Source organism: Acanthopagrus latus, chromosome 16, assembly GCF_904848185.1.
Source record: "Acanthopagrus latus isolate v.2019 chromosome 16, fAcaLat1.1, whole genome shotgun sequence".
In the NCBI taxonomy this organism is placed as follows: domain Eukaryota; kingdom Metazoa; phylum Chordata; class Actinopteri; order Spariformes; family Sparidae; genus Acanthopagrus; species Acanthopagrus latus.
Genome location: NC_051054.1, coordinates 13631406 through 13650024, shown reverse-complemented (window position 1 = coordinate 13650024; position 18619 = coordinate 13631406). Strand labels below are relative to the sequence as shown.

The following is an 18619-nucleotide window of genomic DNA, read 5'->3' as shown; positions in this document are numbered from 1 at the left end:
GTGGGTACACACGCCCGCTGCAAATCGTGTACATTGTACAACAGGTTTTGATCTCTCTCACAATTTCACACCTCGCCGGAGAGAGCGAGCGTGGCCGTGAAACTGAAACACCTGCTTTTGGTTGTTCTTTCGCTGCAGCCATATTCTGGATTAAAAATGCAGCCGATATGAATTCGGAAGCATTGAAGTTGTGCCACTTGCTTTAACAGATTTACATTTTCCTCTTTCACTGTGGCTTTGATGTTTTTTGTCTATTGGGTCTCTTTGTGTGATCTAAAACCAGAGCTGCAACAATCAAACACATGTACCACATTAAATTGCATGGTATAATCCTGGGACGTATATAGCCAACTGTAGCACAGGTGATCGGGTTCGAGGGAATCGATGGCGGAGGGTGCCAGGGAGTTAACATCAAGAATCAATTCTGCATTTAGGGGCCAAACTTTTTTTAGATGACAGCGCAACTTGTAGTTACGGATGATCAATACTCAAATTGACTGTTTATCGGAGCACAGAGCCACTTAAAAATAAGGTGACAGAGGCTTGGTGAACGTGTCAGAGCCTATCTGTTCCCGTGAAGGTGAATCAGCTGAATGGCCTTACTGGCTTACTTCAATGGAATTACAAGTGACAGTGCAAAGTCACACTTATAAATATTCATGCATTCTCATTTATATTGGATGCATTTTCTTTATCCGGTCGGACTCCCGGTAAAAGCGTGGTGATTGGACCAGAGAGCAGCTGTTGCACATAAGAGTTTGGGAGGGAAATTACAGACCATAGTATGTAAAGTACCTCAGAGACGGACGAACAATGATCAAAGTAAAAAAAAAAAAAACACATGCATATTAACTGTGAGAGGGCCCGATCATAACCAGAGGCAAATCTTCAAAGCTGGGCTTGCTTGTTTGCATTCATCCATAATCTATAACATCTGACAGGTCTAGTCGCTCAGCCTGTAATTTGAAGCTGTTAAAACGATTCCTTGAAAGTATACGTTCATGTGTGTTGTGCCCGTGGCCTTTAACTGGCACTCGGAGCTGAGAGTTCAGGCTTTTTTAGCGCAGGAACCCGATCCACCCTCGTAACGCCACACCATTACCAACGGAACTAATGAGTTAGTAAGCTGAGTCATGTGGACGTCCGCTTTTGAGGCAGCACTAAGTACTTCAGAGTGAAGAGAAAAGACAGATGCACAGATTTCCCATCTATAACTACAGTTAGCCCAATGGGTTCGGCTCAATTACATGGGAAATGATCCTTGTAGAAGATACAGAAAACAACTACCTTATCTATAACACTCGTCTGACAATCTATTGATGCTTTTAGTACTATGGTTTTGCAATACCATGATTGCCTTTGTTGCTTGTAGGAAACAAAACCCACAGCCATGGCAGTCTCCATCATGCTTGAACCCTAAGAACACAGGACAAGGACGAGGTAAATACAGACACGTGATCATAAAGTTTGAGCCACCTTTGTGAAGACCCTGCCCGTCTGCACCCGTCGACAACCAACCACTCGCGTTAACCACGCGGCCAAGTCGTTCCATGTTCCCCCACGAGGAATTACACATGCTTGTGTTGGTTGTGCGCCGTAATAGCGGCAGCAGCCAGCAGCACTCCATTAGTGAGAGCCAAGGGGAAAGAAATCAATTGGAGGGATAAGACTCCCCGGAGGGCAGCCAATTAAAGACAAAGGGGAGGTAGAGAAACGATGACGAGACCAGAGAGCTTCAGAGTCAGACCAGCGGTACCAAGGTGGAAAGCTCTGGGGACTCAGTCAGCTGCAGGGGACCAAAGGGGGAAGCCAAGTTGAGATTCTTCAGGCCTTACCACCACTTTTAAGGCACACCCGTCATTTAAGAAAATAAAAATTGACATTAGTGCTAATGTCATAAACTTTCTGACTGCTCGACAAAGATCCAGAGATATCAGGTATAACTTCACAATGGTCTGTCGCCATCACAACCGGCTACTTTTCACCACTATCTGCCAAACTCCTGTTAAATCCCTTTAATGGAACCACTTGTTACATTGCAGCGCTGGACTTGTTGCACCGATAGCAGGGAATTGTCAGCGGATAAAGAGGAAAGCCAGGAGTCAAACCCTCGTCACTGTGTGGGCTCAGAGGCCTACAGTACAATGGCCGGGCGGAAAATGCAGCAGCAACGACAAAAGAGGGCTTGTTATTGTGATAAAAGATGCGGCCGTTGACTGTGACAAACTGCAGTCCAATATGTCACATAAACAGAGGGCTGATTGTACAGCTGGGCAGCGAGCCTTTTGAGACCCAGAGGGCGCATGACAACGCTGCCTGTACGTACTGTAAGACTGCATCTGTGTGTCAGACCTGACGTTGCAATGATTGATGAGCTGGGGGGAAAAAAAACACAACTTCTATTCTGAGATAAAACAGTGAAACTGGAACTGATATTTTCTTTTATTTGTCCTTTTATTACAAGGGAGAGCAGCCGCCGGACTCCATTTGTGAGTATAAAGACACAGAAAGTCTAATATAGCATCTACACACTCTTGCCAACAATGATCAATGACCTGTCACCTGTCTGGATCCATGCTCTTGCTGTCCTGTTTTAAAAGGCCACTGCTGACACTAAAAACATTACCTCATCCAAAATCTCTACTGATCTGAATGCTAAATATTTACCATTCATAACCGTGTCAGAGGGATATTCCTGGCGACAAAAGAAACTTTCAGAGTTTAAGGTCAAATCCATCATTACACGCACAACACCACACAGGTGGAAATTTCCACACTGCCACAATCCTTAGAGACTTCCCGTAAACAGCGGTGCCATCTGCCTGCTGGATGCAAGCCTCAGTGAACTCCGCCACGTCAAAAAGCCTTCACCGAGAGCATCTGATACAGCAAACAGACACAATATAGACAGGCGTGTATGAGTCACTCCAATCATTACCCTTCAGATCTCGTCTGTACAAAGCAAACACAGCGGGACCTGTTTGTACAGTAAAGGCACAAAATAATAAATATATTAGGATGCCAGACAGTGAAGGGCTTCGCGAACAAACAGCGCGTTGTTAATGTGTGGAAAAAAAAAAAGCCAATGGAGGGATTCATCGGGGGCCCAGCTGCTGCATACTGAATCACATGCAGCTGTGGAAGGACTTTCCAGCTGATGAGACGACCTACAGAGTGACAAAAGTCCCCTCACAGAGATAATAAACCTTTCAAGATCACTGATAAACAAATAAATGATCATCCATGTTTCAGCTGGCATGGAGTCTTAGATTTCAAGCAGACTGCCTGAATCACTTAATGGGGCTATTTCTGTTTGCTACACAACGTTTGGAGCCACCCAACACTTGATGACTGCGAGGCTGTATGAGTCAAATGTTTTCCAAGACTGTAACTGGATATTGTGCTTTATGATGCCATCACAGCCTGTTGGATGCATTATTGAGGGGGGGGGAAAAAACAAAAAAAAAACTGGACCCGGAATGACACCATCATCATGAAAAACCATACTGGTGCGATGTTGCAGTGCATCATCGACTTTGACAGCAAACGTTCCACCCAGGAGGTTGGACCAGATCCAGTCACAGGAAGCCCCTGAAGATGCAAGCTAATCTGCAAGGCAGCTGCGAGTCATCATGTGTAGAATCAAAGGCTATGCTAAGTGCAAAAGGCATTCAGATAGATCAGTGTCCAGTAGGTGTGGGTAAAGTGGCAAAAAGATAATATTACCATCTATCTAATTGCATTCTTGATGCATTATCAAATCTGCAATCTCATTTCTGCATTCAAAACACAACATTGCATTAAAGATTGTTCTTTTCTGGCACAGACTTATGGAGGACTGAACCTGCCAAAATGAGAAATGAATAAATGAATATATAAATGGTTCAGTAAATAAATTAATGGTATTAAATGCACCAATAATAAATGAAGGCATTCCTTTATTTATTTATTTTGTGTTCATCCATTTCTGTATAATTTCCAATTTGCATTTCCCCCCCTGTTTGTTTCCACAAGGGTCAGTCCTCCACAAAAGCTCCTCATCTGCACGTTGCTAGCTACAACTCATGCTTCATTGGTGACAATATGTCTCCCAAGGGCAACATTAACTTAGTCGTCAGCAAAGCCATCTTGGTTGGCTACATCACGCTATTGGTTTGTTACAGGAGCGCGGAGCTGCTCGACAGCGAGGTCAGGCGACGTTCAAGGGAAAATGTGATGAGCAGCAATCAAATAATTGCTTTTTAAAAAATCAGCAGATTAATCGAGATTGAAAATAACCGTTTGTTGTGGTACTGGTGCAGTCTGACAACAGGAGTAAGAGAATGCTAAATACCGCAATCTCGTAGAATGCAAACTGTAAAATGTAAAAGATCAATTATCATCAACAAATGTCAGATGGCCCACCCCTAGTACACAGCATCAGCAGATCAATAAACAACAGTGTGATGCTGTGTGCGGCATGTGGCCATCTGAGAGAGGACTAAACATAAAGGTTCTCTGCTCTGCCAAACAAACTGGTTGCAGGTCCAGTGGACAGAAGACAGATGCTTAAGCTTGAGGTGAGATGCAGTAAAATGTCAAGGGCCTTCTTGATGAACACTGTCAGGTCAATATCTTCAAGACGGAGAGCAGCACTTCATCCTGGACACGGCCTCCACTCCACTTGAGGCTTATGGCAAGCGGACACAAAACAGCTAAATACAACCAAATCCGGGGCAGACGCAGCTTGGGTTAGGATGTGTAATTTGAGCTGGGAAAAAAAAAAAAAAGGAATCACATTTTTCATAGCAGAACCCCTGAACCGGAGTGGGTGAATATAGTGTTTGTGTGGGTGCACAAAAAAATGCAGTAGGAGGAATTAGTCAAAGTAGTAACAGTGTGCTACTGAGAGGGGGACATGCTGTGTGCTATAGTGAGAGAAAGAAAAAAGGGTAAGAAGAAGAGGAAGGCAGAGTGTCAGTTCAGATTTCACAGCTCCCATTATAGCTGTGACACAGGCCAGTGCAGAAGGCTGTCTCCCATGGGATACATACAGTCCTAACAACATATAGTGAGGCGCCTCGCTTGTGGCGGCTTCATAAAATGAGTGTCAGTGTCTGCGTGCCACACGGATCATACTCCATCTGAGCGGCTGTATTGATTTCTGTGGTGTCCACAGCGGCCCTGGCACAGTAGGGCACCCAGTTGGCAGGAAGCTAACAAACCGCATTGTCCCGAGGGTGACACCTGTCCAACAAAGTAGTGCTGGCCCTGATCGCCCGCGATTATATGTCCCATTTGTAAAATGCCATTGGCTCTCACTGGGCCGGGATTCATTCAAATAGAGAGAGGAGACTGGGAATAGCCAGAGGCACACAAACTGTAGGAGTCAATACAAATGTTTCACTAAACAAATACGGGACAGTGAATGACTTCTCATTTCCTGCATTGTGATTACTTGAATTCCTCTCACTTCAGACCGATGGTATTAAAAGGTGCAACCTCTAACTTATGGCAAACCCATAAGGGTCCAAACAAACAGGGGGCAGCATATAACCACAGTAACCCCTAACTGATGATCACTAAATAAAGGCGCAGTCCCTCTGGCGTGCTCAATGGGACCTTATTTCAGGGGAAAATGATGGTAGTCAGTAGTCAGTGACAAGAGACTAATACATATTTTGATCCCTTAAATTGTGCCATGAATTACACGCATTATGTCAAGTCAAGAAAGCATCTAACATACATATTTTTTCTGAAGTAAGGTCCCATGATGGTTCACTGGAAGGGGAGGGACTTCGACACTTCCTCTATTTACTCTTTGCCGTAGCTACTACGCTATTGGTAGCTAGCTAGATGTTAGTTCAGTTAGCCGTGCAGCTAATGACAAAACTGGAGCTGGTGTCTGTTGGAACCATGGAGAGACAAACCAGTACAGCTTTCGTGAGTTTTATTTGTGTTTTCAGTCAACTTTGAATTAAGTTAGTCTCACACTGAGTTACCAAGGCAACTGAAAATAGGTGCAAGATCATTTCCTGTCTTGACATTTTGTGATTTCATTTTTGTTCATTTATTAGACTGAAATCAAAGTGAGAAAGCTTCTGAAAAGCAACAAACTAGCACTTTACATACGTCTCCCAGCTGAAACCGTGGAGGGCTACACTACCAGACTGCCGCCTCTTGAAGTGGTCTTACCGGAGTGGACGGGCTAGCTGATTAGCATGCTAACTCCAGTAGATATCTCTGCAACACAGCACACGTTGATCTCACATAACCATCAGCTGTCTGTTCTTTTAAAGGACATTTTTCCTCCAACTAGTCACATATTACACATTTAAAGTAAGGTAATGATCTATCATATCATAAATGTTGACTGCAGTAACAAAACAACAGGTACAAAGCAGAGGGCAATGGAGGGTTTTGCACTTATTGTTCCACATATTTGAGGCACAGTGATCTCTTTTCCAAGTTCAGAGAATGTGTTTATGATGTGGAACAGATCTTTTAATGTGAGTTCCCACCCTGCAGCATTCCTGACAGAGGCTGGGGCTTTTTTTTTTTTTTAGCGCCGGTCCGACAGGTTTGTTGGTTTAACTGCAACAATCGCGCACGATACACTGGCAGATTATCAGATGGATTATCTTGAACTGTAAATTGTAAACTAACAGAAGCTTTGCAGACCTCAAACCGCCTTTTCAAGTTCGCAAACTTTTGCCAGGTCACAGCTCAGTACGCAAAACATCTGGCAAGACACGTCGTCGAGATCTTAGGGGCACACAACGAGGCTTTGCTCAGGTCCGATAGGAAAAAAGGTGAGTGAGTCATGAGCTGGAGGACTGAATGTTGAAGTGCTTGGCAGGAGGAAGAAAGGCTGGTCCTCCCCGTATGCTGATAGGGAAAGGAGAAGGAAGATAAGAACAAATGATTCTGCCGCTGATGGCATCAGGCAAAAATGTACCTCAAAACTATGTGAGCATAACAAGGAGGAGAAAGGCTAAAAATAGATTGTTGCTCTGTATGAGAAAGTGTCACTCTTACAGATAGACAGTGAACTCCTTAATGTTCACACTTAACTTTCATTGCAAGGGTCAGGGGTACAGAGGTCAAGTCATAGTGAGATCAACAGCGGACACGATGGCACAAAGGCCTGTCCAACAAATCCCCGGGCAACTACTGATCCACGCTGACACGACTGGACGCTTCCACGAACCACCCCAGGCTGTGATCCGGTGGGCTTCCAAATCACTGCTAGGAAAATGTACTTTGCATACTTCCCATGTGCGATGGTGTAGGTGTGGTGCCGGTGGATGTGAGAGCGAGAGTGTTTGCAATGCAAACATGTGCGCGCGCACCGCAACGAGATCCACTTGAGAAAACTATCACTTGCTGATATAATCCCCCCACGATTCCACACTAACCACAGCCACTGCCCTTACCCAACTCGTCTCAGGCTCTCCTTTCAGGGCTGAAAGGGGAAGGTGTGGTGCCCGCTCTCATCAACAGATGTGCAATGTCGGCGAGCAAAGTCGTCTGGGGAAACCACAAAACCCCCCAAAACTTTCTTTGGAGATGGTTTAGGTTTGCAAATGTAAAAACCCCATGAGCTGAGATTCCTACTTCTATACATGTAGTTTTATATACAAATATGGGCTCTGCCTCCTAATAATGGCTTTCTCCAGAATAGATTCAGACTTTATGTGGGTGCGAAATCAAGAAACCACTGAATGACAGTTTCGGGTTTCAAAAATCTCAAATCTTATTAAAATCTAAAATAGGCTCCCATCCTTAAGCACGGTGACCATTATGCAGCTCAATTTTCCACTGACATAAAACTAGATGTTTTGTTGTTGTTTCTTAGCATGGGGGGGAGAGAATGTTATGGCATTTGCGGCCTAGGATTAACCAGGCTAACTTCAAGTGAATGTTAGGTGAAATCTGACTAGTTAATCCAGATTTCACCGGTGATCCGATGGAGATCAGACCAGAGGATCTCTCGGACCCCCCCGGTCTGGGGAACCACTGGATTAGGCTCCCTGGGCATCGAGGGGAGAGACAAAAGACATTAGCTGTAGCCTGACAGGGGGGACTAGCTGGTGATAGTGAAACACCAACAGTGATTTTTTTTTTCTTTTTTTGGTGTGCGCTCGTTTTCAATGAGCCCGCAATGAATAACAGCTATGCTAGCGCCGCGCATCGCCAGCAGCCTCCTGCTAACCTAAAAAAAAAAAAATGCACACATGCGAGCTCTGACTACATGCTGTCCAAAAAAAACCACACCATCAGCCCGGATGGTCATGTGTCGATGTTTTTTCTCCATCCTTAAAAAAAACTGAAAAACCTTACCTGGTCAAGGGGGAGATTGATAATTTCGCTGATTGGCTGCAACAGAGTGGATCCAGTGCATGATGCTGTCGTTTGGGTAGCCATGCTTGGTCGGTGTCCGTAAATCCTTTCTCTCTCTCTCTCCCTCACACACACACACACTCTCTCACTCTCTCCTTCCACCGGTTCACTTCGTTCCCCTCGGCCGCTGCGATGATAAACACACTGCCGCTGTTGCCGCTGCTGCTGCTGCTGTTGTTGCGACGGGGCTGGACGCTTGTCATCCGCGGCACACATCCAACAAAGAGTCTGCAGCCGCGACGAGATGACTCTCGCTCCGGCCAGAAAGGCAGCTCGCGCCCTTCCTGTTTTTTTTTCAACAATCGCACTCTGCCCGGGAAGGAGACGTTGGTTGCCACCGTCGCGGCGCAGGACGTGAACTATCTTGACGGCGGCAGCGTGTTAATGTGGGTGGAGGGACGGCGGCCCGGCCCCTCCGCAATAATCATCTATTTTGACCTATCGGGTGGAGAAAAGGGGAACTCCGTCAGCCAATCCCGCTTTGCACGTGGAATGGGGTGGATGGGTAGGAGGGGGTCTTGATTTACAGTGTTCATTTAAACGCTGGCAGTGGTCTCCCACCATGGTCTCCACCCCTGCTGCATGCGTAGCGTTCCACAGGAAGGAGGAGAGGCGTGACGTAAGAGGCGCAACGAGGCTGGAGGTGGTTGTTGAAAGAGGGCCTGCAGCTGCAGCCCCTCTACCCAACTCTCTGCACTGGGCTGGTTGTTGGTGCGTGAATGAAGCGGATCCGTGGTTATCCTGGCTGCGCACAAGGGCGCACAGCCACGCAGCGCAGCATGACACTGAACGTGCTGTATGGTGGCATTGAATTAATCTGGATGCACTGAGCGGTGAAACGTTAGAATGAATCGCGTGAGTAAAACATTAAACTGCTGTATTTGCTACTGTTTGCCCGAACTGTTACGCAATAACCTCTTGGAAGTTTGACATGCAGCAGCCACTTTTTGTCTCTGTTGCCTATCGGCACCACCTAGTGGTTAACAGTGATGCCCCCCCCCAAAAAATAAAAGCCTTATTAAAAATACAGTTCAGAAAGTGAATGTGTTGTATGTTTGTTTCAAAATAAAACATGTGAGGAAAGTATTTCTGTCACAAAAGAATAAAAATCAAGGGAACACACATATTTTTATAACAATATTCATCAGTCACCAAGTTAATTCAGCAGATTTAAACTTTCACAATGAGGTAAAAAAAAAAAAAAAAAAAGTCTTATTATTCTTTGGGCATAAACTCTACATTTTCCCTCCGCAATTGTGATCATACCATGTAATTACAGATTTTGTTCACCATAGTACTGAAGTTATGTTCTGTCTAAAGTAAAGTTTGCATTGCAGCACAGTAGCCAGTAGAGGGGAGCAGCGACACACTGATCTCAACTGCACTGACTATGTAACCTTCCACTTTTGTGAAATCATGCAGGAGTTCCTGCAACATTAGGATCTTTTCATCTGTATAATAATACGCCTGTTTTGGCTTTTTAGTCTGTATAGGCAAGGTTGGCTTGTTTAGACTAAGGCCCCACTGCAGTCTTAATATTCATTCTCTAAAACTTCTTCCACAGGAACATAATCACTGCTCCTCTGTGACTGTGACTTCTGTTCAGCACCGACAAGTCCTCATTTGCATGTGATGCGAAGATGAACAATCTATTTTGATATGTGTGAGACCTCAGACACAGCATGTGACAGTAAAAGATGACGTGGGGAAAGTCTTAGCATATATCAGACCCCAAATGAAAAAAAAAATGATGACGTGAACATTCTACCATTGGGTTGTTTTTTTTAGTTGTTTTTTTCATCACGTTTCATCAGAGGTCTTTGCCGAAGGGAGTCGATGAAGGCAAGACCATCTTTGGTGGAATTACCTTGTTTGTGGTATGTTTTCTACTTGAGCCAAAGCTGTGTGACTTTAACCAGTACAAGTGTAATACAAATGCTGGAAACTCAGCTAGAGAAGATGCCCTAATACTCCTAAACAAGCAACACAGTGCTGTAGAGAAAACTCACTTGCTTATGTGTGATAATTACTATTTTTAATTCCTGTGAAGTTTGTGTGCCTCTTGAGAATGTGCCTGTTAATTTGGCTTGTGTTTTCTCTCATCAACAGCCTTCACTTTTGCAGTGTTAGTACACCTTTACTGTTTCTTCCATTTCATTTCTGCACTCTTTTGTTTGCCTTTGTTGTTGTAAAGAAAGTTTGGTGCATCTGATTTGGACTCCCAGTCACTTTCTGACTGCCTTTGGAAGAATGACTCAGCGAATATTGTTTGTGTGTGTGTGTGTGTGTGTGTGTGTGTGTGTGTGTGTGTGTGTGTGTGTGTGTGTGTGTGTGTGTTTGCCTGCAAGGGATGGGCATATTAAATTATTTAACAATCGCTGGTGTATCTCAGGGTTTTTCTTTTTTTGAGCCTGCACATCATATTGACTGCAAAAGGATTCCATCAAATGTTAAAGAAATGCTGCTGCAGCAGCAAAAAACAGCAAACACTGCTGGCCAAAGTAACTTACATAAGACGCATCACTGGAGCAGGGAACAAAAGTGCAGCCAGTATAAAGACAAATTATCTCTTGAAAAATAGTGAATGTATCAATAAATAGTTCACACGTTTGACTTATTTGAAAGCATGGTTGACTTCGGGACACATGCTTTCATTATTATAGGTTATTTATTTATGCCCGTCTACATCACTGTGCCCTCTGTAACACTTACCATGCACTTCATGTACTACAGCTCTTATATAATCGCCATCAATCATTCATTACTACACAGAGAGAGGGAGGGTATGACGTTAAGACGGCCAGACAACTGCCAACGGGGAGCTCCATTGCATTCATGTCACTACACTCAACGGCTGTTTCGTTTTTTTAATGTGCTTCCTCAGTGATATCCAATTAGACCCACAATCACGAGGAGAGACACAGTTCGTTAAGGTTGCCATCGTCATGGCAACCCCTTCCCTCTTCCTCGCCGCCTCTCTCTCAGACTTGATACTTGGCCTGAAGAGAGCGCCGCGTTAGAGGAGGGAAAGAGGGACGGAGAGGAAGGAGCAGGGGCGAGACAAAGCCCCCACTAATCTATTTAAAAGGCTGCAGCAGCATGTGAATGGTGGATGAGTTACTGGAGGTTCCCACTCATTCATAATGAAGGCTCGCAAGTGTGATAAACTTTGCCTTTTTCCTTGTTTGTTTGCTTTCGTTTTCAATTCTCTTCCCCAAACCGTCCTCCGTCATTGTTGAATCTGATGTTTGTTTACACGCTAAGCAGAGCTGCTGATCCGTCCATAATAAGCTCCTTATATAGTCAATAGTTCATGTTTTTGCACTCACTCCTCCGGGGACGTGCAGCCTTTCTCTTTACAGATCAGACAGGAAGTGTCTTTGTGTTCAGGGGTCAGGCCAGAGCTCCCACTGGACGCGGCCTCTGGAAATGGAGCAAGTCAGCAGAGATGGGCATGCTCCGTTTGTTTACCATAACAGTCCTCCAAGTCTAAGAATCACATTGTGTCTCCTGCCGCACCGTCTTTCTCCCCCCCTTTTTTTTTTCTCCGATGCCTGCAGACACAGACAGCTTACTTAGCCAGCAGAGTGTCTGCCGATTTAATGCTCCTGCGATCCCAGCGGGAGCACATTATCCTCATCACTCAAAATAGTCCAGCAGCAGTGCAACCTGCGGGAATCACTGAGATGTTGCTTAAGACCTGGGCCATATTTTTTCAATCGATGAGCAGTGTTGCTCAATCAATACACTCTTGCTTGCTTGACAGATCCCAGCTTTGGGATACTGGGAATATCATTGTGTGAAGACTTCCTGGATGGTGAAGTTCAATCATCCAAAATGTATTGTTTCATTATTTTTTCCCAACATTAATAATAAATGGGGCAGATTTGCTGGCAAGTAGCTTTTTGTTTATTTTCCAACATTGCCCAGCATAGAGAGGAGAGGGGAATGACAGGATTAACAGCCCCAGATCTTTAACATGTTATCCCTCAGCTAGACACACAGCACAGAAACACACACCCATCCTTTTTTCCCACACCGTCAACACATTTGGAAAGTGTGGGGTCAAATCCACAATGACCAGCGCCTATTTCAGTGGCAGAAACATGAGCTCCCTCAGCTCATTGTTTCACTTTCTGCCCACAGTTAGCTGGAGGGTGGGGCGATCACTCATTTTACCTCGCTTACAGCATGACCTTAAGTGTCCTGATGCCCTGCTCGTGCTTTCTGTCTCTGCTCCTCTGCTGTATTCCGTGAGAGGAAACAAAAGAGCAAAATAAAGATATATCTTCCCTTCTTCAGGGAGCTTACAGAAACATATGTTACAGGAGCAAAAACGTGACAACAAAGAAGCATAAACCTGATTACAAGTCAGCTGTTCCGTGTAAATACTTGCCTTTTACCCATATTTTGTCAATGGTTTGTGGCAACAAATGCATAAAATACACAATTGTTTTTTGTTTGTTTTTATCTAACATTACAGACGGAGAATCACTTGATGTTTTCTCCCGGGTAGGGATTAGGTGATAGTCACTCCAAGGACAGCACACTTAAGTTCCACAGCAGTGCACAAACCAATGCAGCATGCAAAGTGGAAACACAAAAGAGGCAGCAGGGGAGGGAGATAATGGGAGTGTAAATGGGAGGGAGAGTGGCAGAATTTAAGGAGGCCTGTTCAGTTTTACAACTGTGCTTCATTTACTTTACTCTGTCTTCAGATTTGAATTTTCATTCATTCACTCGTTTTACTGTAAACAGAATGAATACTGTCAATTGATTTTCTGTATTCAAAAAATTAAAAGAGCTGTTTGGGAAATAAGCTTTTTTTTCTGTTACAGAAATGGAACATAACTAAGTACATTTACTCAAGCACTCTATATAAGTGTAATTTCGAGGCACTACACTAACATTTCAATACATTGTGGAGGCTGATATTATTGTTCTGCTCCACTGCAGTTGTTTGACAACTACTTTGCAGGTACATGGTGCATCAGAGGGAAAGAAAAAAAAAATGTTTCCGATATTCAGAAAAGTGCCTCAATCAGATCACTCAAATCTTTACATATTGCACATATAAAGTGTCATTGTATATTGTGCAAATGGCTAAATTGTTGCTTCATTCCGATGAACGGATTCAGACTAATGGTTATCAATGGGCTATTAATGCACTGCCAGATTTTTCTATAGATTTGGTTGATGTCGGGTCATAGCACTGTAGGCTAACCTAATAAAGACAAATGAAGCGATCCATCCATCAAGATATCTTTTAAGAACCAAATTGTGGTAGATGTAAAATGTAGTGAGTATTGATCTGACACAGAAAAGCCAACAAGGCTCCTTTTTCTCCCTTAAACCCATGCTGTGCTCCCACTGGCTATACTGTGGCTATACCACAGGACCATCTTTCCACGGTTAGCTGCTCCATATGGCCAAACTTCTACCCAGTCATGAAGATGGATGAACACGATGGATGTGAAAGCTCCTCTCCGTGCACAATCTTGCCCCCATTAGCATTCCCCAAGAGGAAGACCAACTGATTCACTCCACGTGAGATGCTGGTCCCTCTCCATTCTTATCCTGCGTCGCCTTCGTCATTCCCGGCTTTGAACTCACCAGACCTTTCAAGCGAGACTCGAGATGCAAGATCGCAAAGTTAATCGTCTAATTGAGGCAAACACCGCACTGCAAACACCCCTGAGGTACACTCTCATCCTCTGCTGTCCCCCCACCGTGATCCCATCGCGCCGGATGAGACGCTTTTTCAACTCGTCTGCTTGTGGTGTCACAACAGACGCAACGCAGTTTGGGGATTTGTACCGTGACAGAAGCAGTCGCTCCGGGTGTTCGCAGTGAGGCTGATTCTGTTTGTAGATGCCTCAAAGATGCTGATTCAGTCAAGTCAATGTGTAACCCCTGCCTGGGTTATATTCCATTTGTGTGGATGAGCTGGACAGGCGCAGCCCAAGAGCCTGACAGTTCCCCCAAGATCTCATCTCAGGAATGTGTTTTTTTTTTCTACTACGTGACTTGACTCGGGAGAGACCATTAGTGTCACAATTTTGTCCTGGTTGTCGTCTCGCAGACCTCCTCTTGTCCTGATGCAGGGAGAGAGGAGGCAATGATGCTGCTCTCTGTGCTCAGTTGTGGCTGTTAAACCGAGATGAGGAATGAATTATTAATTGCGGACATTAGAAAAGATGATGCTGCACGTTTGATGCTGAATTCAAACCAGCTGAATCGGACAGCAGATTTACAACACTGGGCACACTCGGGCATTGCTTCACAGTTCGTTTTACCAGACTGGAGCAGAAGTTATGTAAATGAGACGATCCCTCTAAGATTTCAAGGACGATCAGTGTAACCCAGCCTCTTTTCACCTCTGGTTTTCCTTTGCCAAGCGTTTTGATGACCCTGTCTGTTGTCCCTTGGTCTGTCTGTTGCATTTTTTTTAATGTAAAGAACATAAAAAAACAACAACAACAAAAAAACATGTTGCTATGATACAGGACATCTTCTTCATGGTACATTCAAATCCCCATACTGTCCTTGTGGCACTGGAATACATCCTGCACAGCATTCTGAGTTGCAGCTCCTTGCTTTGATGATCTAGCTTTTTACTCTTATTGCATTGAAAACTGATCAAAAGCATCCATCACATTAATGTAATTTAATCTGTACTCCTCGGTATGTAAGGAGTTACACAGCAGTGCTTTTCACCCGTTGTATATCCCCACACAGGGGCCACGGGGAAGGAATTGCTAAGATTTCAGTGATCATAATCACGTCTGTGTTTGTGCTTAACAATTAATATCCTGTGGTTCACATCGCTCGGGGGGAACCAGAGGAGATGATCAGCGACACACACAGAGGGAGGATTCACGGCCACTGACCTATCCTCAAGAGCTGGCGAGAGCGCACAGAGCTGTCCTCACCCCTCGTTATGTCTCAGGGGACACACGGTATAATGAGACGCTTTACTATGCAATGAAAATGACGTTGCCGCTGCAGTTATTTCTGCTGCAGCACGCGAGAGAAAAAAAATGCACTTTTTCCTGCAATGTGGAGATTTTTCTAAGCACCTCGGGGCTGTGGTAACTAGGGAACCAAGAGAAGATGGGGCAGGTTGACACGGTGCCTGTCAGGATATAATGAAGTGCGGGGACACCCGATATGCTCCAGCTCGCAGTGCCAAATCCTAAGAGGCACAATAATTACTGTAAAAGCCACTTGCTCCTAATGATGATAGTGAGGCAGCTGCGGACCTCCAGCCTCTTCCCCGATCATCACTCAGATGGGTGTGCGTGCGTGTGGCTGGGGCTGGCTAAAAATGACATGCAATTATTTTACAGAGCGGTCTTTCTTTGGGTGTCCTTCAGGGTGGCAAGGTTAAATGAAAACCACGAGCCGGAGGATTCCTCTGGTTGGCCCGTCTGGGAGCGCTCGCATTGGGTGTTAATTCAAAACTGTAGGGTAAAAGCCACGGCTGGAAAATGTGTTAGCTTTAGTCATTATGTAATTGATTACTTTCTAATCAGAAGGGCTTCAAAATGAACACAATCAATCATACATTGCCATGTACAGGTCATATGTTGTAGTCAGCGACATAGGAAAGGGGGATTTTAAATCTCCAGCAGCTAATTGAATTTCCATCGTTGATTGAACAATGAGTAATTGCATCCGACGCTGACCTTTGACCCTATTGACATTTTCACCTGGCTTGAAGATAATGTATGAGTCTCTGTTGGATTTGTGCAGTATGTTACTACAAGATGAAAACTACTCTTTTTTTCTTTTCTTTTGCACATTAGTGGGTGTAACTTGTGACCCTACAGAATAATGGACAGTGAAATGCTGCTGGCCTTGGAACAAACGCTGGGTTATTAATGTAGGTTAGCCGGATGTGCTAACACGTTAGACTGGTCGCACTGTTGAACATCCACTAATAAGACATTTTCAGATGAAGAGAAACACAATTTTAACTCAGCATAAACAGAGTGTCCGTGCACATGTCCTCAACATGCTGAAAGATCTTAATGTGCCTGCCGAGGTTGAGTTGAAGTTGATAAGCTGTGATTAAACAATCAGGAGGAGTTTAGGGAAGTGAACAACCAAGTTCAGAAATGTCTCTAGCTATATAGTCTGGGGAAGTTTAAGAAGTACGCAGGATGGATAAACCGTGGTCCCGTTCCTTACGATGCAGTTTAATTATCGGCCTTATAATGGGAAATTGAAATGATCATTCATCGGCTGATATTGAAATTATACACAATAAATAGAGAAGATAATACAAAGCCAAACTGACTTAACAATTAAAAAGTTTAGCAACAAATCTGTGTGATACATCAGTTATCTGAAAAAGATACATCACCCCTGATTATCAACACTGACCGCCAGCCAGGAACAAGAACTTTTATCAGTGTCAGACTTCAGGGATGAATGGCTGTTTCATGGAAAATTATTAATAGTAGTTTTAAGTGCAAACCTGGTGTGAACCCCAAAAATTGGCAGTAGAAAAGAACTGTTCTCTTATTTCTGGCCAGCACCACTTCTATCATAACACTGGTTGGCATCTGCAAGTGCAACATGTGCAGGAATGACTGCTGCAAAGACCCTACATTTAGTGATGTTAAAATTATGCCTAACATCTGTAGCTTATCAGAAACCATCCTTCAGACAATACCTTGGTCTCGTCTTTGTTCTCAATTCTGAGAGTGCAGCTTGACTTGAATTACCGAAAAACAGAGCTGAAAACAGGGTCTGAAGTAGGATTTTAAGCACAAACATGCAGGCACACATGGCTACAGCGGCAAAAAAACAGCTCCATATGGTGGTGAACCCAACAATGCAACATATGCTTTGTGTATGTGCTTCATCTTATTCTCTTTAAGGCCTTTACCAGGCTTTGTTCAAGCTAGTTTTGCCTGAACTGATTGAATTGCCTCTCTGGGAGTCTGTGAGAAAGACTCGGCTCATTACAGTTCACTGCCCTCCCCTCAGCGCTCCCGTCCCTCCCCCTCGTTCCTTTGCCCTTCCCCTCCCCTCCCGTCCTCATGCATCACCCATTAGGAGTCCTAAAGTGTGCAGCTTCCGCTCAGGTTCATCAGGCACTGCTTGTTCAGTCCATACCCACATGTATTGTGCAGCTACCTCATTTGTGTAACAAGCTCTTATTTGATGCAGTCAACGCACAGCGACGTGGCCAGTGATCTATATGAGAGGCCGAGGTGAGTTCTTGCATAAATGGCCCAGTCGTGGATCGCAGCTTGGCCCGCTTCATCCAGTGCTGTGCTGGAAAGCTTCAGCCGCCAAATGGTTAGTATTAGTTGCTAATTATTCGCAACAAAGCGGTCATTCATTCTCTGGGACGTAAGACGCTGGATTGTGAGGTTATCCCACCTGTTACACAATCATGATGTCATGGCAGCGCAATTCGGAAAAAGTGACTCGCACTCAAACCTCAGTCCCCCTTTATTGCACTGACATGTTGCCTGTTCCTGCTAGCATTCAGATGCCAAATCATTATATTGGTTGCTTTGCGTGCCGACACACCCCTGTGCTCTGCTCTGCTGAAACACCAATTACAAGCGTGTCTTCCGAGAGGGTACATCCTGACGTCTGCTTTGGCTATTGTTCTGTCTGCAGCTGGCCGGTTGCTTTTAGTTCCACTTTTTCATCACCAAAAAATCTGCCTTGGTTTTGAAGGAGACATCTTATGCTCATTATGAGGTTCATAATTAGTGCCTTCTGTTGACCTTTATAACTTTCAGGATCTTTCACAAGCACAAGAACACTGACAGAAAAAGGGGAAAACAGTGAAAAAGCATGATAGGTGTGGATAATAGCACATTATGTACCAAAGCAGTGAATAAACTGAATATTTTATCTTCGATGGCTCACTCAGTCACTTTACGTTATAAATACAGCAGCAGAAAAACTTCCACTCTAATGTCCGAGTCAAGGCTGTAGGTTGTTTGCATGCAAACAAGTTCTATATTGAGGATGGGCGCCGCTTGTGTGAATGAGGCCTGTGTTCTGTTTAATAAAGCAGCTGACAGCTTCTGCTTCGCCATCTTTTTCCCTCTGTGAGCAGCAGCAAACACAGCTTGGTCGTAAAATTCAGGAGCAAATCCTTACGAGGCTCTAATACAATGAAAGTGGAGTATGGATTGTTTACGCAAAGACTACCTTCATGGTTTTATCAGTATTTCCTGGGGCTGAAATTTTAAGATTCCTCGGT

General features: G+C 44.4%; 1 protein-coding gene and 2 long non-coding RNA genes across 8 annotated transcripts in view; 1 reads left to right on the top strand and 2 right to left on the bottom strand.

Annotated features, from left to right (window-relative positions):
- The window catches only part of mboat2a (membrane bound O-acyltransferase domain containing 2a), a 45529-nt gene extending 32949 nt beyond the window's left edge, over positions 1-12580 (bottom strand). For 2 of the 6 annotated variants that reach the window (XM_037072088.1, XM_037072089.1), the window contains exon 1: positions 8323-8735. In XM_037072088.1, the coding sequence (XP_036927983.1) occupies positions 8323-8598 (276 nt within the window). In that variant the 5' untranslated portion in view covers positions 8599-8735. Of the gene's footprint in view, positions 1-6111; positions 6223-8322; positions 8736-12561 lie in introns of those variants that run through there. The other 4 variants (XM_037072093.1, XM_037072090.1, XM_037072091.1 and 1 more) reach the window with 4 other exon arrangements.
- On the top strand, positions 8884-10759 carry LOC119004827. Its single transcript, XR_005070318.1, has 2 exons — positions 8884-9237; positions 9947-10759. It is a non-coding gene; the product is annotated as an uncharacterized LOC119004827 (long non-coding RNA).
- A 325-nt stretch (positions 12581-12905) lies between the features above and the next one.
- LOC119004828 lies at positions 12906-16096 on the bottom strand. The gene is made up of 2 exons (XR_005070319.1): positions 14760-16096; positions 12906-14529 (listed from the first exon to the last, which is right to left on the bottom strand). It is a non-coding gene; the product is annotated as an uncharacterized LOC119004828 (long non-coding RNA).
- Positions 16097-18619: the final 2523 nt, after the last annotated feature.